The following is a 22,098-nucleotide window of genomic DNA, read 5'->3' on the forward strand; positions in this document are numbered from 1 at the left end:
GCTGTCATACCGCTCAGGAAGGAGAAGTGTTCTGAGATGAATGTACTTTGATGTGAAAAGTCCCAGAACAACAGCAAATAACCATGTGAAGATGCTGGAGGAAACGGGTACAAAATTATCTATATCCACAGTTAAACGAGTCCAATATCGACATAACCTGAAAGGCCGCTCAGCAAGGAAGAAGCCACTGCTCCAAAACCGCCATAAAAAAGCCAGACTACGGTTTGCAACTGCACATGGGGACAAAGATTGGACTTTTTGGAGAAATGTCCTCTGGTCTGATGAAACAAAAATAGAACTGTTTGGCCTTAATGACCATTGTTATGTTTGGAGAAAAAAGGGGGAGTCTTGCAAGCCGAAGAACACCATCCCAACCGTGAAGCACAGGGGGGCAGCATCATGTTGTGGGGGTGCTTTGCTGCAGGAGGGACTGGTACGCTTCACAAAATCCCGTCCTATATAAAGCCTTGACAACAATATAACCTCCTGTTCCGAAGACGTGAGGACGACGGTCCGATGTTAGAATGGTTCAGTTAAGAACTACAGAACGAAGCCAACATCAGTGTGAGCTTTGGTTGCGAATGGTATGAACTTTGAACTCTTATTCTCTACCGAAGTGATACCTCCTAGCCGTTGAGTTAGCAACAGCCGTTCTAAAAGAGGGTTAGGAAGGAACAGACAGAGTATGCCGTCTACCACACAACGATGTTACTACAACATATTCAATTTACCAGTAGAGAAATTATTCAAAGGACTTGGTTTCGCAACACGGGCTTCCATCTACCACCAACCTACCGAAGGTTGAGAGTAAATATTTATTGCATTTTCCTTTTCCAAATGGGCGGTAATTTAGAATGCATAAGATACTGTATTTACGATAGAACAGCTTCGCCCCTTGTTCCTCAGTCTTCCCGCTCTTTCACTCAAACCCAGCCCCTTTTGTATAACCAGCTGTCATCTGTTCCACCCGCTAGGGACGTTTTCCTTTATGACGTAATTTGTAATCAAGTTATGATTTAAATATGTGTATGTGTAATTCTGTGTGATTTAGTTAGGTATTTAGTAAATAAATAATTAAACCCAATTTTGTATTGCTGATTCAACTTGTTAGCCAGAATTCATGCAGATAACCAAGAATTTACAACTTTCAGATGAGACTGAATTAAGATGAAGATTAATATTGACTGCTATTGATGTAAAATATTACTAGGTCTTTAAGAGTTTATTCGGAAGATAACAGCTCTATAAATATTATTTTGTGGTGACTGACTCTCGTTAATTACATTTACATGATTAGCTGAATCAGGTCATATTATTTTATAGAATAGCATGTCATCACTTAATCCGGCATAGCCAAAGACACAACAATGGCTCAAGGACAACAAAGTAAAGGTATTGGAGTGGCCATCACAAAGCCCTGACCTCAATCCCATAGAACATTTGTGGGCAGAACTGAAAAAGTGTGTGCGAGCAAGTAGGCCTTCAAACCTGGCTCAGTTACACCAGCTCTGTCAGGAGGAATGGGACAAAAATCACCCAACTTATTATGGGAAGCTTGTGGAAGGCTACCCAAAACATTTAACCCAAGTTAAACAATTTTAAAGGCAATGCTACCAAACACTAATTGAGTGTATGTAAACTTCTGACCCATTGGGAATGTGATGAAAGAAATAAAGCTGAAATAAATCATTCTCTCTACTATTATTCTGACATTTCACATTCTTAAAATAAAGTGGTGATCCTAACTGACCTAAAACAGGGAATTTTTACTTGGATTAAATGTCAAGAATTGTGAAGAACTGAGTTTAAATGTATTTGGCTAAGGTTTGTGTAAACCTCCGACTTCAACTGTGCTTGGTTGAATCTGCTCTGTTTCAGACCCACCCCCTATACTGCTTTTCCATGACCCTGAAGAGACATGAGTGCCTTGCTTACTTCTTATTCGCTCCACATTTATTTAACCTTTAACCTAATTTAACTACATAGCCCTAGCCTGCCTTGTTGAGAGATCCTGACATGCCTTTTTAACAGGGTATTTTGTCATTAACATACTTGTTCTAATTCAGACCATAATGAAATGGGATATTGGCTACTCTGATTCCCTATGAGGAATAATTTGATGAGTGCTTATGTATGTATGTATGTATGTATGTATGTATGTATGTATGTATGTATGTATGTATGTATGTATGTATGTATGTATGTATGTATGTATGTATGTATGTATGTATGTATGTGTGTGTGTGTGTAACATTTTTCAAAATGTAAGTATCAGACTCTAGGGCAGCAACAAGAAGCAGCCTACATTGAGTGAAATTAAAATGTCATGCATTAAATCAAAATCGCAAGACAGTTAATGCGGTAAAGCACACGTGTAATATGTGTATAGGAAACCTAATGAATAATTCAGTACGCCTCTACTCAGAAATGGGCAGTGCCTTATGAATAATATGTTACCCTGCCTCTCTAATGTTTATTGATAGTCCCAATCTGACAGCGGTGATATTCAGAGTCGTTATGGCGTCGCACCGAACGGGAATGGGATTTTTCAGTAGCTGCATGTATTGGAATTTACCAGTCATGTTCCAGGTTCTTTTGTAGTTAAATATACACATGCAAATGAAGGAAGAAGATAATATACCGGGAACGGTCAATGGCACCGTTATGGAGCGAAAAAAAGGTGGTGTCGAAGATAGCAGGGGGTTGTACGGACACACTGATCTACGAAGCGGGATCTAATCAAGCTGCAGGTCGTGGCGACCGCAATGGTACAGGAAACCGTGTCGGAACGGGGATACGCGTTCTAAAGGTAACTAATCAAGCAGGTCATATGTTTAGGTTTATCAAAATTCTGCAATCGCACATTTCCCGGTTCTAACAGGGCCGAAGTGCGTGTGAAATTATACTCACGCGTCATCCAGTTTGAGCATCATTGATGTTCTCTTCTATAGTGATAATTATGTTGGTTTTGAAAGTATAGCGTTCAGTGCAACAATGTGTCGAACCACATCGCCAGCATCCTTTCACTGTAGCTCTTTCTACATTGTAACAAACATTTGACTGAACTGTTACGGTAGGCAATCGTTCGAGATGTTGCTACATATTGTCGTGCTAAACTGTGAGTCTGACCTATTGATCAGAACACGTCAAATTACATGTTTGAACTTGCTGTTTATTGCTGAAAATGAATAGCATAACCTATTATGGATAGTGTAACATTTTGTAAACTTTTCAAAGTGTTTAGCTATTTAGGCAACATGTTTGTCATTGGATCAAATCCACTTTGAAATTCCTAAATAGCCTATGCAAAACCGAGTCAATGGGCTAGCGGACCACCGATAGGCCCCATCGAAATCTTGGACTGAGATTGTTCTGTAGCTTCGAGCCCTCAGTTAGCACGCACGATTGACAAGACATGTGATTAACTGTTTCCTTACTCATTCGTGTGCTCTTCTTCCGCCATTATGTCACTCATTAACCCATTAGGCGCAATTTACATAAAACATAATGGCTTGTGCCAATTATTACCATGCATAATCATTTAGAAAATACATTTCATAGGCTGACATGACCCTCAGCCATGCTTCTATGGATAGACTGCTTATCTCACCAATCTCTCATGTGATACTGTCATGGAGAAGGACACATTCCAGTTACAATTGCTCTAATAATAAATATCCAAAAGACAACTTCATTGGAAGGACCATTACATTTTATGTTCATTGAATCATGAATGGCTGCTGGTAGCCTTGTATTCAAGCAACCAATATTTACACCTATGAGTGGCGAGTTTAAACACATATCAGCGGCGGTTGGTGCCATTTTAAGATGAGGGAGGATGATCATTGTTTTAATGAGCTTGGCCTTATTTCTGTTACAGCATATTGAATGACTGCCATTGATATTCTATTCACACAGCTCAATGTAACATCGATAGGTTTAGGCTACTCCATGATACTCAAATATACCCTGACCCATAATGAGGTTGTTTAAACTAGCCTATGAATGAAAGTTTACAAGGCAGGTGCACATGTCAAGATACTGTCACCTTGATTACTAAAAAGTGACACATTCGAAACCGCCTTACAGAATCTGGCATACATTTAGCTGATCTAGGGTGTAGTCATTTGTCCAACAGTTGCAAATGAGAGTTTCTATTGGACAAATTCGGGTACAGTGCATTCTGAAAGTATCCAGACCCTTTGACTTGTTCCACATTTTGTTGCATTACAGCCTTATTCTAAAATTGAATAAATAGTTTATTTCCCTCAATCCACACACTACCCCATAATGACAAAGCAAAAACAGGTTTTTTTTTTGTATTTTGTGTGCAAATTTTTCAAAAATGTAAAAAATGGGGCTATTACATTTTCCGTAAGTATTCAGACCCTTTACTCTGTAAGTCCGGGCTCTGGCTGGCCCACTCCAGGACATCCAATCTGATGTCCTGAGCACTCTGGAGCAGGTTTTCATCAACGATCTCTCTGTACTTTGCTCTGTTCATCTTTCCCTCGGCCATGACTAGTCTCACAGTCCCTGCAGCTGAAAAACATTCCCACAGCATGATGCTGCCAACCACCATGCTTCACCGTAAGGATGGTATTGGCCAGGAGATGAGCGGTGCCTGGTTTCCTCCAAACTTGATGCCTGGCATTCAGGCCAAAGAGTTCAATCTTGGTTTCATCAGACTAAATAATCTTGTTTCTCATGGTCTGAGAGTCCTTTGGGTGCCTTTTTTGATAAACTCCAAGTGGGCTGTCATGTGCCTTTACCTAGCAGTTGCTTCTGTCTGGCCACTCTAATGTAAAGGCTTGTTTGGTGGAGTGCTGCTGAGATGGTTGACCTTCTGGAAGGTTCTCCCATCTTCACAGAGGAACTCTGGAGCTCTGTCATTGACCATTGGGTACTTGGTCACCTCTCTGACCAAGGCTCTTCTCCCCCGATTGCTCAGTTTGGCCGTGCAGCCAGCTCTAGGAACAGTCTACTCTAGGTGGTTCCAAACTTCCTCCATTTAAGAATGATGGAGGCCACTGTGTCCTTGGGGACCTTCAGTCCTGCAGAATTGTTTTTGTACCTTTCTCCAGATCTGTGCCTTGACACAATCCTGTCTTGGAGCTCTATGGACAATTCCTTGGACCACATGGCTTGGTTTTTGCTCTGACATGTATTGTCAACTGTGGGACATTATATAGACAGGTGATAAATTCATGATTTGGAAAGGCACACAAGTGGACTCCAATCAAGATGTAGAAATATCTCAAAGATGATCAATGGAAACAGGATGCACCTGAGCTCAATTTCAAGTCTCAGCAAAGGGTCTGAATGTTATGTAAAATATGGTATTTCTATTTTTAATTTTTAATACATTTACAAAAAATGATTGTTGTGATTTTTGGGGTGGTGTGTGTAGAGGCTGTATTTTAGAATAAGGCTGTAACATAACAAAATGTGTAAAGTCAAGTGGTCTGGATACTTAATGAATGCACTGTATGTTTATCCCTGTTTGACATCTCTGAACATTGTTTGTTAATTGATCTTCTGATTACTCTGAGTTGTTTGAGCTTCGTTTGACAGATATGATCTTTGCCCTTTCTGGCCTTGGACAGTTGTAGTGGCCATGGAATGAAATGACGGCAATGACTGTCTGGGCCAATGGTCAATGCTCAGGGTCGTGGCAGCCTCTGTGAATGAGTTTTCCCGTCTTGTTGACTCACACATAGAGACCTATGGTGTGTGACTTTGTTGCCTGTTGCCATTGACATGTGTGTGTTGTCATTGCACATAGTGAGGTTCTCTATTTTTGGGTGAGTGTGTGCATATGTTGCCTGTCACCCAGTGAGGTGTGTGTGTGTGTGTGTGTGTGTTGTCATTGCACATTGAGGCCTGTTCTGTGCGTCTTTGGCGCTGTTGTGCTGAATAGATGCAACTCGGGGCCCTGCTGTTTCCTCTGTTGTCTGTGTGTGTGCTGCGGTGCAGTGTGGATGCCAGCAACTGCCTCCCTGTGCCGGGCGGCTGTGGGGATGCACAGCATCGTGGGAGGATGACTTCATCAGTGTCTAACTAATGACCTGATGCCTGGCCACTAGACTCAAAAACCAGGGTCCAGTTCACACAGCACCGTCCTGGCTGTTCTTACCCTGTGTAAATATTTGTTCCGAGCTTCTCCAGATTTGAAAATAAGGCCAGTGATTCTGACACAGGCTACACATGTCATTCTGGGTTGGGCTCTCAGATTTAGCAAGGATCCCATTTTAAGGTCTAATCTGAACTTTCAGTTTTGCCAACCTGACAAATTGACTCAATTGAATTTGTCCTCTGGATGTGTTGGAACATGATGCAGCTTGAGATGTCTTGCAGCAACCTTGTTCTGAATAAAGGACGAGTTATCATTAACTACCGTAGAAGACCATTGTAAAGTACTCTTCTCTTACATGCCCAATACATTTACAGCGTATCGGTGGTGGCGGTCTCTTCATCTAATGTTTCTGTTTCTCCAGCGGAACATGAAGAGGAATGGGAGCAGAGGCTGTGTTACCAGGAAGACCCGCTTTGGATCGCGGGAGCGGGACTGGCTGAAGGGGGATGCCCAGCGGGGCTGTGTGTGTCTGTACGGGGGAACAGTTGACCCCCAGCCCCCAGCCTCGGGCCCACAGGCCTCCTCCACCCTCCAGGCAGACCTGCGGCTGGTGCTATGCTCCACCACTACCACGGTGGAGGAGCTGTGTGCCCAGAGAGAAGTAGAGGGACTATACCTGCAGCTCCATGGAGACCTGCTCAGGTAATACTCACCACCACAACTCTCCTCTCCCACTCACGTCTAGTACCACGGTGTTATGTTCACAACTCTCCTCTCCCACTCACGTCTAGTACCACGGCGTTATGTTCACAACTCTCCTCTCCCACTCACGTCTAGTACCACGGCGTTATGTTCACAACTCTCCTCTCCCACTCACGTCTAGTACCACGGTGTTATGTTCACAACTCTCCTCTCCCACTCACGTCTAGTACCACGGCGTTATGTTCACAACTCTCCTCTCCCACTCACGTCTAGTACCACGGCGTTATGTTCACAACTCTCCTCTCCCACTCACGTCTAGTACCACGGCGTTATGTTCACAACTCTCCTCTCCCACTCACGTAGTACCAGTCTCCTCTCCCACCACGGCGTTATGTTCACAACTCTCCTCTCCCACTCACGTCTAGTACCACGGCGTTATGTTCACAACTCTCCTCTCCCACTCACGTCTAGTACCACGGCGTTATGTTCACAACTCTCCTCTCCCACTCACGTCCAGTACCACGGTGTTATGTTCAACTCTCCTCTCCCACTGACGTGTACAACTCTCCAACTCTCCCACTCACGTCCAGTACCACGGCGTTATGTTCACAACTCTCCTCTCCCACTCACGTCTAGTACCACGGCGTTATGTTCACAACTCTCCTCTCCCACTCACGTCTAGTACCACGGCGTTATGTTCACAACTCTCCTCTCCCACTCACGTCTAGTACCACGGTGTTATGTTCACAACTCTTGAATATGTTAAAAAGATGGCATTCTCATAGTGTCATTGGTTCTATTTATTGCTAGACAGTGTTAAATTCCAAATCTAAGTAATCCCATTCATGTTCAATGTCACATCTTTGTGCTTTATTCACCTAGTCTCAAAGCCTGATCAGTCTCAAACCTTTTCATACTGTTGAAGCTTTGTTACCACATTCTGGCACTGCCAATTCCTCCATTCTATTTTTACACATTGTGTCAGGTTTGTACTCTGTTTTCTTGAGTGCTTATGAGAACTCTGCTGCCTGTATAGAACAGGAGCAGTCTCAAAGATCTAGACTTTGACTAACCTACACTACCGTTCAAAAGTTTGGGGTCACTTCGAAATGTCCCTGTTTTTGAAAGAAAAGCACTTTTTTTAATCCATTTAAAATAACATAAAATTGATCAGAAATACAGTACATTGTTGTAAATTACTATTGTAGCAGGAAACGGCTGATAAAAAAAAAAAAAACATTTTTATGGAATATCTATATAGGCGTACAGAGGCCCATTATCAGCAACCATCACTCCTGTGTTCCAATGGTACGTTGTGTTAGCTAATTCAAGTTTATAATTTTAAAAGGCTAATTGGTTATTAGAAAACCCTTTCGCAATTGTTTATATTTTATTATAATTTTTTATCAATTATGTTTATTGTATTTCTGATCAATTTGATGTTATTTTATTGGACATTTTTTTTAAATTTTCTTTCAAAAACAATGACATTTCGAAGACCATTCTCTTCCTCTATAGTGCGCAGTGAATTCTACTAGAAGAAAAGACTAAATGAGAATGACATCCTGGCATTTCAAAGCATAAAACATTTTTTTAAATGCATGCATTATAAAACTGCATTTTTTTGCATACCCAAAACACCTAATATTTAGAACACAAGTACGGGTATTCAGACAGTGACTTGACAGCTGTTTATGACAGCACTTTTCCAGAATAACTCGTCATGACGATGCCTCTGAGACAGGCTATAATCTGGTTACACCCACTTGCTCTCCTCTTGGTTTTTTGGTCAGGCAAGGGAATGCATTTTACTCCCGGTAAGACTATTTTTGGTTGAATGCTGAGCACTGCAGGATGCACTAAATGGGTCATGTTGTGCAGAAGAAAAATAACGCATAACATGACTTGAGTTTTGTAGTGAATTACACACCTTGTTGCAGGATGCGCTTTACCTCCCCCTATGATATTGATTTTTACCAGCTGGAGCCCTCTACCACCTGAATTACATTTCTATAATCTATTAATACAGCTGGAGCCCTCTACCACCTGAATTACATTTCTATAATCTATTAATACAGCTGGAGCCCTCTACCACCTGAATTACATTTCTATAATCTATTAATACAGCTGGAGCCCTCTACCACCTGAATTACATTTCTACATTCTATTAATACAGCTGGAGCCCTCTACCACCTGAATTACATTTCTACATTCTATTAATACAGCTGGAGCCCTCTACCACGTGAATTACATTTCTACATTCTATTAATACAGCTGGAGCCCTCTACCACCTGAATTACATTTCTACATTCTATTAATACAGCTGGATATGCACTGGCAGTTTAGCACTATGCTGGTAAAGTGCTTTTCTGAAAAGACTGGATCAGCACGGGCATGTCTCTTTCTTTTTTTGAGCCTGAAACCCTCTCAGGTTTGGTCCTGTAACCACCTAGGCTTCTCCTCTCTCCCCTTAAAGGGAACTCTGATCAAAGTCATTTCACATATAGGTGATACAATGTCCGATTTATCTCAGTAGTGCCATGTTGTCTCCTCCCACACCCTGAAGACTGTTGGATAACTGTGCTGCCTGGTGGAAATGTCAACACTGGGTAATTTCATGTACCCTCAGATTTGAGTAGTGTTTGTTGTATTCTTGTTATTACAATAGTTAGAGATTTTCCTGTACTTTTGTATACTTTTTAGTCAGTACTTCTGAAAGTAGCGCTCAGAAGCCAAAAATGGTCCCAGAAAATGTGTAGATATGTGCATCACGTTATTGCTCTCACTCTGCTGTGTGTGCATATTGCTAGCTGTCACTCAAAGGAACTTCAGCGAGGAACTTCAGCTCATTGGCTGGAACTCTACTTGTTAGGGGGCTGGCCATACGTGAGGGGAAATGTGGGGAAAATGGGGCTGCACAGCTTCCAGTAAAACCCCTTTCAAACTAGGGATTTGTATAGCAAATTGATGTAAAACAGTCATTCTACTCATAGATTATGCATGTATGAACTACACTTTGACACATCTAGCGCAAAGCGCTAGGTTTAAAATATATATTTATATTTCACCAAAGTTCTGGAGAATGTCTTAAGAGACATGTACACAACAAATTAAGGGAATGTATCTAGCCACCCAAATGAAGGAAAGGAGCATTTTGGTGTCTTTTGACACAGATTAAGTGACTAGATTAAGGAGCCTACTGTACTCATGGCCACGAGGGGAGTGGATTTGTGAATAAATGTACATGCTCTCAGAGCATGTGTGAATGGTCGACAGGCAGTCCTGTACAGACGGTCATCCCTCCGAGCCTGCCAGGATCTGTCTAAGTCCTGTGTGAGGTGCTGGGGCCACGACTGTGTGTGATCAGCAGACATGATCCTGATTGTTAGACCCCGCTGGCAGAGGGAGTGTGGCCTTGGGCAGAGAAATGTCACAGCAGCCACCAGACGCTGTGTCACCTCACCATCGCACTGGTGTGACAAGGGCTGTGGCTGGAAACTAGTCACTTCTGGCTTAGCATCATGGTAATCCTAAACTACAGTACATAGAGGACCTGCGCTGGGAGTTTGCTATCACAGGCGTACTGACTAGGGTGGGTCTCTTAGAATGTATGGAGTGAGGTGGGGAGGAGAGAGCCAATGATGACTTCTTCTAGAATGATAATGCGTTAGAATAAGTAACACAATCACACACTGTATGCCGCAAAGAGTTGCAAAATCTGAGGCTTATTGATTTACAGTACATTATGAGCTTCCATAGACAGTGGGTCATTGTGAAAAATACCCTCACAGATTTTGAGTGCATGGAGTCTTTAGTGGTTCTGTAGCAGATATCCTTGGTGTGTTCACATGTGGATCAGAGGTGTTATGTTGAAGGCGTGCCAGTGACAGGCTGGGGGTCACAGATTGCAGGCTCAGCAGACCTGTTTGATAGCAGCATGAGAGGCCCTTAACAGGATTAGCCATGGAATGAGATGAGGATTTCATTCGGGCAATAAGGCAGAGGACTCACACAGGGAGTTAAAAGAAAGCGGTTCCATCACCATACCATTCACACATTATTCAGATGAGCCATTGTTATTAGAGTGCATGTTGGTCATTAGCAGGTGCTTCATATGATTAATGATCTTCCTCCCTGTTCTTCCTCCATATCTGACTTTGAACTTAGGACCTGATACCGGTGCGGGGATAGTTTCTCTCTCTCCTTGATTGACATCCGGCACAGAGTTGGACTCTGTAAATGTTTTGATAGAGGAGCCTTGTCAATTCCCCGGTCTGAAAGTGAATCACCTGTGTCCAGCTCTGCTGATTGGCGTGACAGCTTTCCTCTGGACCTTACCTGTCATAACACAGGGAAGGATGGATTGGAATGTCTCTGCTTGCGTGTGAGTGTGTGTGTGCTTGCGTGCCAGAAATGGTGGATGAACTATGACCCTTTGGTTGGATTCCAAGTGTGGAGGCAACAATACGCAAATGATTTATGTGTAGAGGATAATATGTGTGCCTGTTAAGGGTATTGACTGTGATTGGCATATATCCTGATGGTTTCTATTTCTGTCCCTATAGGAGGCTGGACCCCTCTGAGCGCCCTCTCCAGATGGTGTATGACTACCTGGCTGCTATAGGCTACCAGGACCCTCTGCGGGTTCAGAGAGAGGCGGCCAACTCGGACCTCAGCTGCATGATCCGCTTCTACAGTGGTGAGTAGTGACCCAGGGGGCCTGTCTACGGCCATCTGCAGGCCATGATGGGCTCTCCTTCACTGGGCTCTGGCTGGGCTCAGCCAGCTCTGCTGGAACTAGGCCTGGAGCCCTGTCAATGGACCTGGCTCTACAGCTGATGGAGCGATCTAAACTGTCAGCTTCTGGGATGGGTCCTGTCGTTCTGATCCATAGCATGTGTGTGTCGGAGTGTTTGTGACGGTGTGTGTATTTTTCCACTACTCTCCCGGCTGCAGGGCTGTTAGCACTGCCCTGACTTAATGAAGTAGGCTTCACTCACCTGGATTGGGGTTTATTTTTGCATAATATTTTTATGCATATGGTACTCTTTCTAGTATTATCATGATTTGATAGGTAAGAAAATGATTCATATCTGTTAATATTGTATCTCTGTGTCTGGGTCTGCATACTGTCTGTCTGTTTGCAGGAGCCAAACAGCCTAGGCTTGTTGTACTTTAGCTTTCATACCGGCAGCAAAACACACCTCTGATCGTGCTGACAGATCTATCTGTCAGAGATTTTGGAGGAGCATTTTGTACTTATAAGAATTCATGTTTTCCACTTAAAGGATTATGCTTTCTCTGTCTGTGCCTCTCTACACGTGAGTGTAGACACTGTCCTAGCTTCAGTATTCAGCTAGTCTCAATTATTCTAGCACATTAAGAGGAATCAAACTGGTTTATCAGGGCCAGAGGGGTAAACTACGAAGCAAGCTAGATCTACTCTAAAGATAGCCAGCTTCAGTTAGCTTTCCATTCCAGCTCAGGCTTCATCCGTTCTACAACGGTGAATGTCCACCTGCGGCTAACTCTAGCACTTCTCTAGTTGAAAACGGAACCCTTCATTGAGACAATGCTGAAACGTCAATCCATGGGCAAGTCAGTACCACTTTTATTTTTGTCTTTATATATTTGGGCCTTTTGTCTCCCCAATTTCATGATATCAAATTGGTAGTTAGTCTTGTCCCAGCGCTGCAACTCCCGGACGAGAGAGAGGCGAAGTTCGAGAGCCATGCATCCTCCGAAAAACAACCCAGCCAAGCCGCACTGCTTCTTGACACACTGCTCGCTAAACCCGGAAGCCAGCCGTGCTAATGTGCTAATGTGTCGGAGGGAACACCGTACAGCTGGCAACCGAAGCCAGCGTGTATACGCCCTGCCCGCCACAAGGACTCGCTAGAGTGCAATGGGACAAGGACATCTGGCCGGCCAAGCCCTCCCCTAACCTGGACGCTGGGCGCTGCCTCATGGGTCTCCCGGGATCGAAACCTGGGCTGTAGTGACGCCTCTAGCTCTGCCACGCAGTGCCTAACACTGAACCCAAACCGGCTGTGAGCGTGTGCCATCGCGCCAAATTAATGCCATTGGTTCAGAGTTTGTGTTGATATTTTAACCTGCGTGTCGTGATCGCGTTTGGTGTAGGGGAACAAAATAAATTTATGCACAATGGCGCACGCTCGCAGCCGGTTTGGGTTCAGTGTTAGCCCTTGGCAACGCAGGCGCTTGTTGACGCGCGCAGTTATTGAATAACAGATTTCTAAATGTATTTTGCGACGCACGCGACGCGAGCGGTTTAGTCAGGGTATGAGACCCCTACGCCACTCGTGAGGTGCCCCGCATTTTAATTTGTGCCGAAATCAAAATGAATGAAAAGGTATCTTGCAAATTCAGCAGGCTATCATATAAACTAGACTTTTAGATGTGCAGTCTCTATTTTATTATTTTGGTGTGGTTATCAATGCACAAGCACCTTTTCCCTCCAATTATAAAATAGTTGTATTGGGTCATACAAAAGTTTTAACTGTGCATGAAGTTTCCAATGCATTTGTCATTACTAAATGTGTAATGTGATAGGTATTGTAACATTACTATTTTGAACAAAGAACACTTAATTTAATAAAATATTTAATCAGTTTGTCTTCCTCAAATTAACTGGATGATGATGCAATCTTTGCGAGAGGGCGGGAATCTGCTGTCATTGGTCCTCAACTCGCGGCTCAGACACTCAAGATCAATGTAGTTAACTCGTAGTTAGCCTGCCCGGTGCAGGTTAGATCTGAAGGATTTGTTGCCATAGAAATTCACCTGGCTAAAAGGTGAGCAATGTTTGTGGTACTGGTTATTACAAGTCCTCAAACTACATTTGTAGTTTTGGTGCTGAGGTGATGTCTGTTTTAAATAATGTTTCCATTGTTTGAACAGGGTTCTATTGTGGTTTGGGTTTCTACTACAACGGTTCAAACCCACATCCTCAAAATGAGGGCCCGTGAGTGGCCACCTTCTCTTCTGGGAAGGGGTTAAGTGACCGCTGCTGGTTCAGCCCAGTGAGGGATTTTTGTCAGACGCAACCCTGGGCGTGGGTAACATTCATTACTCTGAGGCCAGGACGCAGCCCAAACAGTCATACTTCAGGGCCCAGACTGACCATCCTTCTTCCCTGGGCCTGGCGCAGGTTAGCGTTTTTGTAATGGATCTTGTTCTTTAGGCAACTCTGTGGCTGTGCCAGCTAGTGACCACTGCAGAGTCATAAAATCTGATTTATAAACCAAACTGTAACCACACTGCTAACCTTAATGCCTAAACCAAACTATAAATGAAGACCAAAAGCACATTTTCGTTTCCTGAATGTTTACAATATAACCAATTTTGACTTAGGCCAGCTGCAAAGGGGAAATCGCTCAGTTTGAACTCTCTCAGGACAAGACTCATGACAATAAACGCCAACCTGCGGGCCTGGCTGGCAGCGTCACTGCTCTGTCACAGCCCCAACAGTAACTAACTATCCCTGAGTCACTGTGATGTATGGCACCAGATACAGGATGGATGTGGCTGGTTCATTTTAACACACTGGGACATGTATTTACAATGGTGTGATGTGTCCATATCATTGAGTCAGTCTCTCTCTCTCTCACACACCTCGAGTCTCACACTCCTCCCTCTTTGTGATCCTGGGTGGTAGAGGCAGGTATAATTATCCTCTTATCAGTCCTGATAGGCTTTGCTGTAAGGGGAAGAGGAGCGAGGACCTGATGTTCTGTAATGCCTCTCCTATTGATAACCAGGCCGGGGCTGAGACTGGCTGGTCCTAGCACTGTGCAGCGCTGAGTCAGTGTCACTGTCACTGTGTCTGATTGGCAGGGGCCGTGGCCACGCCCATGCTGTGGTGAGAATGACGGAGCGAGAGGGGAAGAAAGCGTGGCCACCATCTCTGGCCAGCATAGCCTTCTCACACTGTCACACACGGTGAAGGAGCCCCTCTCTTCCCATCCACTGACTGGACATGCTCAGGCATTTAAAAAAAAGTTATTTAACCTTTTATTTAACTAAGCAAGTCAGTTAAGAACAATTTCTTATTTACAATGACAACCCACTGTTCCTAGGCTAACTGCTTTGTTCGGGGGCAGAACGACAGATTTTTACCTTTTCAGCTCGGGGATTCAATATAGCAACCATTGGGCCAATATCCAAACTCTCTAACCACTAGGCTACCTGCCGTCCCATTCAGAATACCTCCCAGAGAAATCCTTTTCATTTAACCTTTATTTCTGAGCATACTCAGGCTGTTTCAGTGCATGTACTGTCACTACGTACTATAATACACTAAAACTATAGTTAAAGTGTATGTGCCTTGTTGTATTGAGAATAAAGCATGCCCCTCTTGTCTGTCTGGTTGATATTCTCCGTGCTGTAGCTCTGTTTGTCTGGCTGTCAGCTCTCCAGCACGTTGCAGGCCTCATTCTCAGTCACGGTGTGTAGGCTACAGTGGGAACAGAACAGCGCTGGTCTTTCCCCTGCTCGGCCCAGTCCTGTGAGAGCTGGCTGTGCTGTGCCGTGCCGTGGTGTTATTGAGCAGAGCAGGCCTGTGGCCCGGAGGTTGGCCAAGCCCTGGGAGAGAGATCCTTCACCTTTTATTAGCTGCTTGTGGGAAAACACAGGAGACACTGGCACCCTGGCATCCTAACTAGGCTAGCAGGGTGGCTGGATTGGATCAGATGAGGACTCATACAGAACTATGGTAAAGTGTCTCCACTTTCAACCCATACAGTCATGGGGTAACAAGTCTTTCCACCCACACATCTAAGGGGTTGTTAAAGAGCTCTCCACCCATACAGTGGTGATGAAATAGATGGGCTGTGTTAGTTGGAGAACTCCATAACAACCCTGTGCTGTACATATGTCTTTCTCAGGTGCCTGGCAGCCGTTGTCAGGGGTAACCGAACCTCCTGATTAAGCTGATGAGGGGATCTCTGCCGCAGCTGTAAACAGTACAGCTGTCATATGAAGGGTTTGTCAATATGTTCAAGCTTAATGAAGTCTTTTTAAACCCTTTCTGAGGCCTGCATAAAGGCTTCACAAATCAGTTATAAGCATATGTCATTCTATATAAAGGGTGGAATAAGGGTGATCAGTTGACACATGACAAAGCACCTCTTATCACCCTTAAATAGTTAAGCTTTATATGTAATAAAGTGTGTTGCTATTAAAGTGTGACCATGAATCCTGCATTAACTGGGCTTTGCTGTGCACACCTTTCTAAAATGTGTTGGTATTCACACTGCAGGGGTGTTGAAGGTTTTTTGCTAAGCACAGGTTTATGACTTCCTTCTCTCTTTCCATGTCAGAGAGGTGTTGATAAGGGAACATTGTGTGAGTTATTAAAATACACAAGGCTCTATTTATACAGAAAACTAATCTCCGAACCCCCCCCCCCCCCGAACCACAGCCCTGTTGCCCACTCACAACAGCCTGCTGTGGTGCTCCAATGAGATGAAAACAAACATGGAGGGGGGAGTAAACATGAATAAATGCTGACTTAATAAAGCCCTCTATGAAAACAACGCTCCAGAGACCTGGGGGGGGCGTACAGCTGCAGCTCTGAGGGGGCATGTGAGTCCTGGCGCTGGTCCACTGGGTCTGGCTTCACCTCGACCGGTCCGGACCTGGTTCTGCTGCAGAGCTCAGGAGCTCACATCCAGCCTGGGAGCCTTAGTGTCTCAGCAGAGGGGAGTTAATCATATGAGGGCTGACCAAGTTTGTCAACTAATGAGTTATTGATCTGCCAGGATCTTATAAAAAATACCAATGAAAACTAAGTAAACAGCGTGGAGGCCCTAAGCTGCGCTGACGGGGACCACAGCAAACCGTAGGGGGTCCAGCAGCCAGGCCATAGAGGTCACTGGGCTGCTGCTCACACAGGGGTCTTCTGGGCCCCTATTACAGACTCATCCATCTGTAATGGTCAGTGCCTGGAGGAGCAGAAGGAGCGAGATTACAGTACAGCTACTTCCTGGTCTCGCTAACTGATGAACTGAATAACAGAGGGAGGTAGAGGAGGAGGGGGTAAGAGAGGGATGGCACGACCAGGAGGAGAGGAAGAGCGCTCCTACTCATGAGAGACATTACACCCCACTGAGCAGCATCTCTGCATCTCTCTACCTTCTCAATATTATATGCAGATCCTAGATGTGAGTCAGCAATCAACTGCTAGAGATTTCCAGTGTCAGACACTGGCACCTCAGCCTTGAGTCACGCAATATCTGGCTTAAAGAGCTGGGTGTCTCGGAGTTGGAGGGGATCCTGCCAGTTTAGATTGGTCTATTTCATTGCAATCTTTATTGGGAAATCACCCCTCATCCTATTGCTGAACCATAGAGGGATGGGGAAGATGTGCATATCGGAAAGATGCTAGCTGGACTTTCTACCTTCCCATTGTTCAGTATCCAGTAAGCACTGCCCCTGTCCCATAGTTCTGTCCTGTCTGACTTGTCTGCATTCATTATTCTGCTGAAGCAGTTTGACATTTCATTTGATTTCCCTAGTATGGAAGCAAGCTTAAGGACTTTATGAATTGCATTTCTCACAGTAAGAATAGGTCACAGAGGGGGCCTGCACGGCTCTGATTTGATGTTATTGCCAAAAATGGCCTGCTGTTCTGATCCTGGGCTGCAGTAAGCTTGTGTTTCTGCCTCCACTGGCCCCCCACTGCAAGCTAACCTAATCTATGCAATATTCTTCTAGTTCTCCCTGTTGGAGACAGAACATCAAAGCAGTTGTTCAGTCTGGATGGACGGACGGGGCTGTCTGGAGTCATGTCTGGCTGACAGTTGAAACATGGTCTGGTTTGGGGGATTCTCAGGTTCTGATACTCCATAGGGAAAGTTGATGTGCAAGTGTTGGGTCTATAGAATGTGTTTGGCCCATTGCCACCTCCTTTAACTCTCTCGCTCACTCTGTGTCTCTGTATGGTAGTTTCAAAGCCATAGGGGACACAGTTTGACCTGCCTCACTCCCCTGCCCATCTGGTGACTGTTGAAGTAAGACTTGACCACTGTCGCCAAGACTACCGTCAACAGGAGACAGGGACATTACAGCTGAGGGACAGAGGGCAGGGGTGTTAGGGGGTTCACCCAGGACATACACTGCGATCTGTCACTTGTCACTCTGTCCCTGTGGCTTGGCAGTGTCTGAACAGCGGAAGTGGGACTAGGTTTAGTGATTAGGCATGTCCTCTCTCTACCCCTGCTGCTGAGGACTCCCACCCTGCTGCTATTGGAACTGCTGCTGGAGTCCAGCCTCAGAGAGAACAGAGTTAAACAACATCTGCCGCTCTGCCAGATCTGTACACATTTTATGACCAATGAGATTGGTCCATATCATAAATCACTGCTGTGGGATTGGCTGACTCCTGCTCAGGGGTGAAGGGTAATTAAACACTCTCCTACATATTTATTTGGACAGTGAAACTAAAACTTTTAATTTGGCTCTATACTGAATTTAAACTTTTAATTTGGCTCATACCCCTCAAAAATGCTAACCGCCCCTGTTAATGGTAATGATGAGAGTTTAGCATGTCTTGGGGGTATGATCTTTGTGCCTTCAACTTTCTCACTCATCATTATTCCACAATTCATTCATGATTATCCATAATCATGGTAGCATCCACATTCATGTAGAAGTGTATAGAAACATATTATATACTTATTTACATTAAGAGACTCAAATGACACAACATTATTTACCATTCATTTCTATTGGGAACAACATAATCTGAAACGCAATCAAAACAAACTGAAAATGCATCCAACAAGATTGTATCGTATCTAGCATGATGTAGTCATTGCGTGCTAGGAATATGTGACCAAATACGAAGCTTTTGACTGCTTTAATACACACAAGTACATTTTTCCAAATTCTTATGACACCTTCAAATGAGGGGACTAGACACATTTAATTTCTAAACAGTAAAACAGACATGTATGAAAATACCCTCAAATTAAAGGTGACATTCTGTACTGTTGCCTCATATGAAACATGTGATCTCAAATCCAAAATGCTGGAGTATAGAGCCAAACTAAAAGTTATAGCTTCACTATTCAAATACATATGCAGGGGAGTGTAGATGGTGCAGATGTACTAGGCTGGAGCAGACTTTGATTCCAAGTTACTCATCGTTTCCCTGGCAACTCCGACATGGTGGGAAAGCATGCGTGTTTGTTTTGGGTGCAGCAGTTTGTGGTGAATGGCTGAGACTTGTTTTCATTGTGATTGAATGAGAGGGTGATTGTCAGAAAGTGTTATTGTTGTGTTAGGAGAGGAAGTTGAAGTGTCAGTGTTCTCCCGATCCGGGGCACACTGCAAACATTAGTAGGGTTGTCTTTCGTTTATTCTTTTCAGTCAGTTAAGAACAAATTCTTATTTTCAATGACGGCCTAGGAACAGTGGGTTAACTGCCTGTTCAGGGGCAGAACGACAGATTTGTACCTTGTCAGCTCGGGGGTTTAAACTTGCAACCTTCCGGTTACTAGTCCAACGCTCTAACCACTAGGCTACCCTGCCACCCCTGTTACATGACAAAACATGTATTTTTACTGCTCTAAATACATTGGTAACCAGTGTACAATAGCAATAAGGCACTTTGTGGGTTTGTGGTATATGGCCAATATACTGTGCCACTGCTAAGGGCTGTATCCAGGCACTCTGTTGCATGGCACTTAAAAACAGCCCTAAGCTGTGGTATATTGGCCATACGCCACCCCCCTCAGGCCTTATTGCTTTAGAATGATCTTGTATTCCCCGTCATTCTGATAGAATGAGATGATAATGAAAGTACGTACCTGCCAACACTCTGTAGCAATGCAACAGTATAGACTGTGGGTATTTACACACAACCATGTTAATGGGGGTGGCATTTATCCATGGCCAGAGCAGGGAGAGCAGAGCACAGCTCAGTGTCTCTGTGCGTTCAATTATTTCAGCGTAATGCGGCTGTGTGCAGAGGCCCGCTTCTCAGATTTGGAGTCGAGTCCAGGGGGATGTCCAATTTAGAAATGCTTGTTGACATCCTGCGTGATAGAAGATCTCGAAGTAGAATTGATTTGAAGGTTTCTTTTAGGGCTATGCTTCGTTTAAAATAGCACTGATTTGTCCTTGAGCTACATTCTGCGGCCGTCTCTCAAAATGCAATCAAACCCCCAAATATTGAGTGACTTTCACTTTCTTCTTATTGCTGTAGAAAACGCTAACTCTAGTTAGAAGCGGTGTTTTCAGTCTGGCCCTCTGGCTCCATTGTTGAGAGAGGGATTACATCTGTAGTGTTTCTGGGGGTTGCTCCAGCTTGGTTCATCACTGTGCGCTAACTACAAACACTATCAACTATTCCCTCTCTCACAACCCCCTGCACCAGAATCCACACTATTTATAATAATGAGGCAGTGTTTTTCCTGTGTTTGTGTGATGGTGGAGGTGACAATGCTCAGTGGGACTCTGAGCCAGTAGTCTGAGATTGTATTGACGTGCCTTATTGGCCTGCTGTGTTCTTGGATAATTTCACATTGAGGTGGAAAGAACAGGGAGGTGATTATTAGGTGTTTAATTCAGTTGGATGGTGAAATGAGTTGAAGAGATTTTGGGTTGGCTGGTAAGCAGCAGATCATTGGGGATAGAATGGAATGAGTGTGTGGAGGAATGAGGAGGGAGGAATGTGGATTTGCTGTGGGGCCAGTGGGAGAGAGCGTCCTGTCTGCCCGTGTCTTCCTGGCTGTATGTGGAGCCCCTACAGGGCTACAAGTCTGCCTTTGACAGGTCAGCCTCCTTCTACTTCACTGAGACAGACACATAGAGGACAGGGCAATGATGCAGCTCCCCCCCTCTCTCTTTATCCCTCTTTCCCTCTCGATTGCTCTTCCCCTCTCCTTCTCCTTCTAAGGCTGGCTGCCCTTGCCCCCGAGTGCATTTGTGCTGGAGCTGAGGTACTCTGGTCCTCTTGTCTCTGACAGAGGGGAAGCCCGGGGATCAAAAACCACTATTGATCCCCAGCCAGCGCCAGCGGCCCAGTTTGCTGTCAGAGGCCATTGTCTTGTTCATTATGGGTTTTCCAGACAGCACAAAATCAATCAGCCTGACTTAATTTTGATCCCTGGCTGCCACTGACGTGCAAGAGAAGAAAGAAAAGGGCAGAGAGAGCGAGGACATGTCTGCCTGCCTCTGGGAGGTGGTATTAAGGAAAACGCAGATCTTGTTATTTCAAGGCAAATTGAAAAAAAAAAGCTGTGTGCCCTTTGAGCTTATTTGACCACACTTTAACCTGAGTGTACTTGAGGCCTGCTGGGGAGGCCTGCTGTTTGTGTCCTTCAGAAGCAGCATACTCAGGCTGCAACACTAGCCTCACCTCCCTGCTACATAATTTGATTGAACGAGGGTTTAATGTGACAAAAGCCTGACTCATTCATCAACCTGACTGATGGATCAGGGTTAGAGCATCTCTGAGAACGATCGCAAAGTCGTGTGTGTGTGTGTGTGTGTGTGTATGTGTGTTAATGAAAAGGGGAGACTGATCAAATGCTAGGGACACCTTGAGTTGAGCTAATGAATGCTCACCTGTATCACCTGGTGTTTTGATCAACCTTGTCAGCCGCCTAGACATTGCGAGCCCCGTGATCTCTGATCAGATGTTAGAGGGAGTGACACTCACACCTTTAATCTCTACCATGGATGAAGCAATAGATTATAAAGCCTTTTGATACGTTATTACAGTGTGTCATATCAGATGTTAAGCATGCTCTAGAGGTATCAGCAAAGGTCTATGTGGATGATAATGAGACTATAGGCTGGCCTGATCTGCTGACATAAGAACACTTCCAGGAAGAGATGTCCTATTCATTGACTAATGCATAGGTGACATCATCGTGACCTGTTGATATCAGTGTGACTTCATGTTCTGGCAGCGTCTAGCCCTCTCCTTGTCTTTGTCTCTTAATAACACTACCCCTGTTGAGAACATATGGTATTGATTAACGTAATGTTTCTACAGGGAATGGGTGGGATGTACAGTGGGGCAAAAAAGTATTTAGTCAGCCACCAATTGTGCAAGTTCTCCCACTTAGAAAGATGAGAGAGGCCTGTAATTTTCATCATAGGTACACTTCAATTATGACAGACAAAATGAGGGGAAAAAATCCAGAAAATCACATTGTAGGATTTTTAATGAATTTATTTGCAAATTATGGTGGAAAATAAGTATTTGGTCAATAACAAAGGTTTATCTCAATACTTTGTTATATACTCTTTGTTGGCAATGGCAGAGGTCAAACGTTTTCTGTAAG

At 44.2% G+C, this 22,098-nt stretch overlaps 1 protein-coding gene across 1 annotated transcript in view; it reads left to right on the forward strand.

Moving 5' to 3' along the window:
• The first annotated feature begins 2,510 nt into the window (after positions 1-2,510).
• The window catches only part of LOC124035735 (PH domain leucine-rich repeat-containing protein phosphatase 2-like), a 58,801-nt gene continuing 39,213 nt past the window's right edge, over positions 2,511-22,098 (forward strand). Inside the window, exons 1-3 of the mRNA XM_046349351.1 lie at positions 2,511-2,809; positions 6,498-6,778; positions 11,344-11,477. Coding sequence (XP_046205307.1) covers positions 2,654-2,809; positions 6,498-6,778; positions 11,344-11,477 — 571 coding nt within the window. The 5' untranslated portion in view covers positions 2,511-2,653. The remainder of the gene's footprint in view (positions 2,810-6,497; positions 6,779-11,343; positions 11,478-22,098) is intronic.

Source organism: Oncorhynchus gorbuscha, linkage group LG05 (genome assembly GCF_021184085.1).
Source record: "Oncorhynchus gorbuscha isolate QuinsamMale2020 ecotype Even-year linkage group LG05, OgorEven_v1.0, whole genome shotgun sequence".
Classification (NCBI taxonomy): Eukaryota; Metazoa; Chordata; class Actinopteri; order Salmoniformes; family Salmonidae; genus Oncorhynchus; species Oncorhynchus gorbuscha.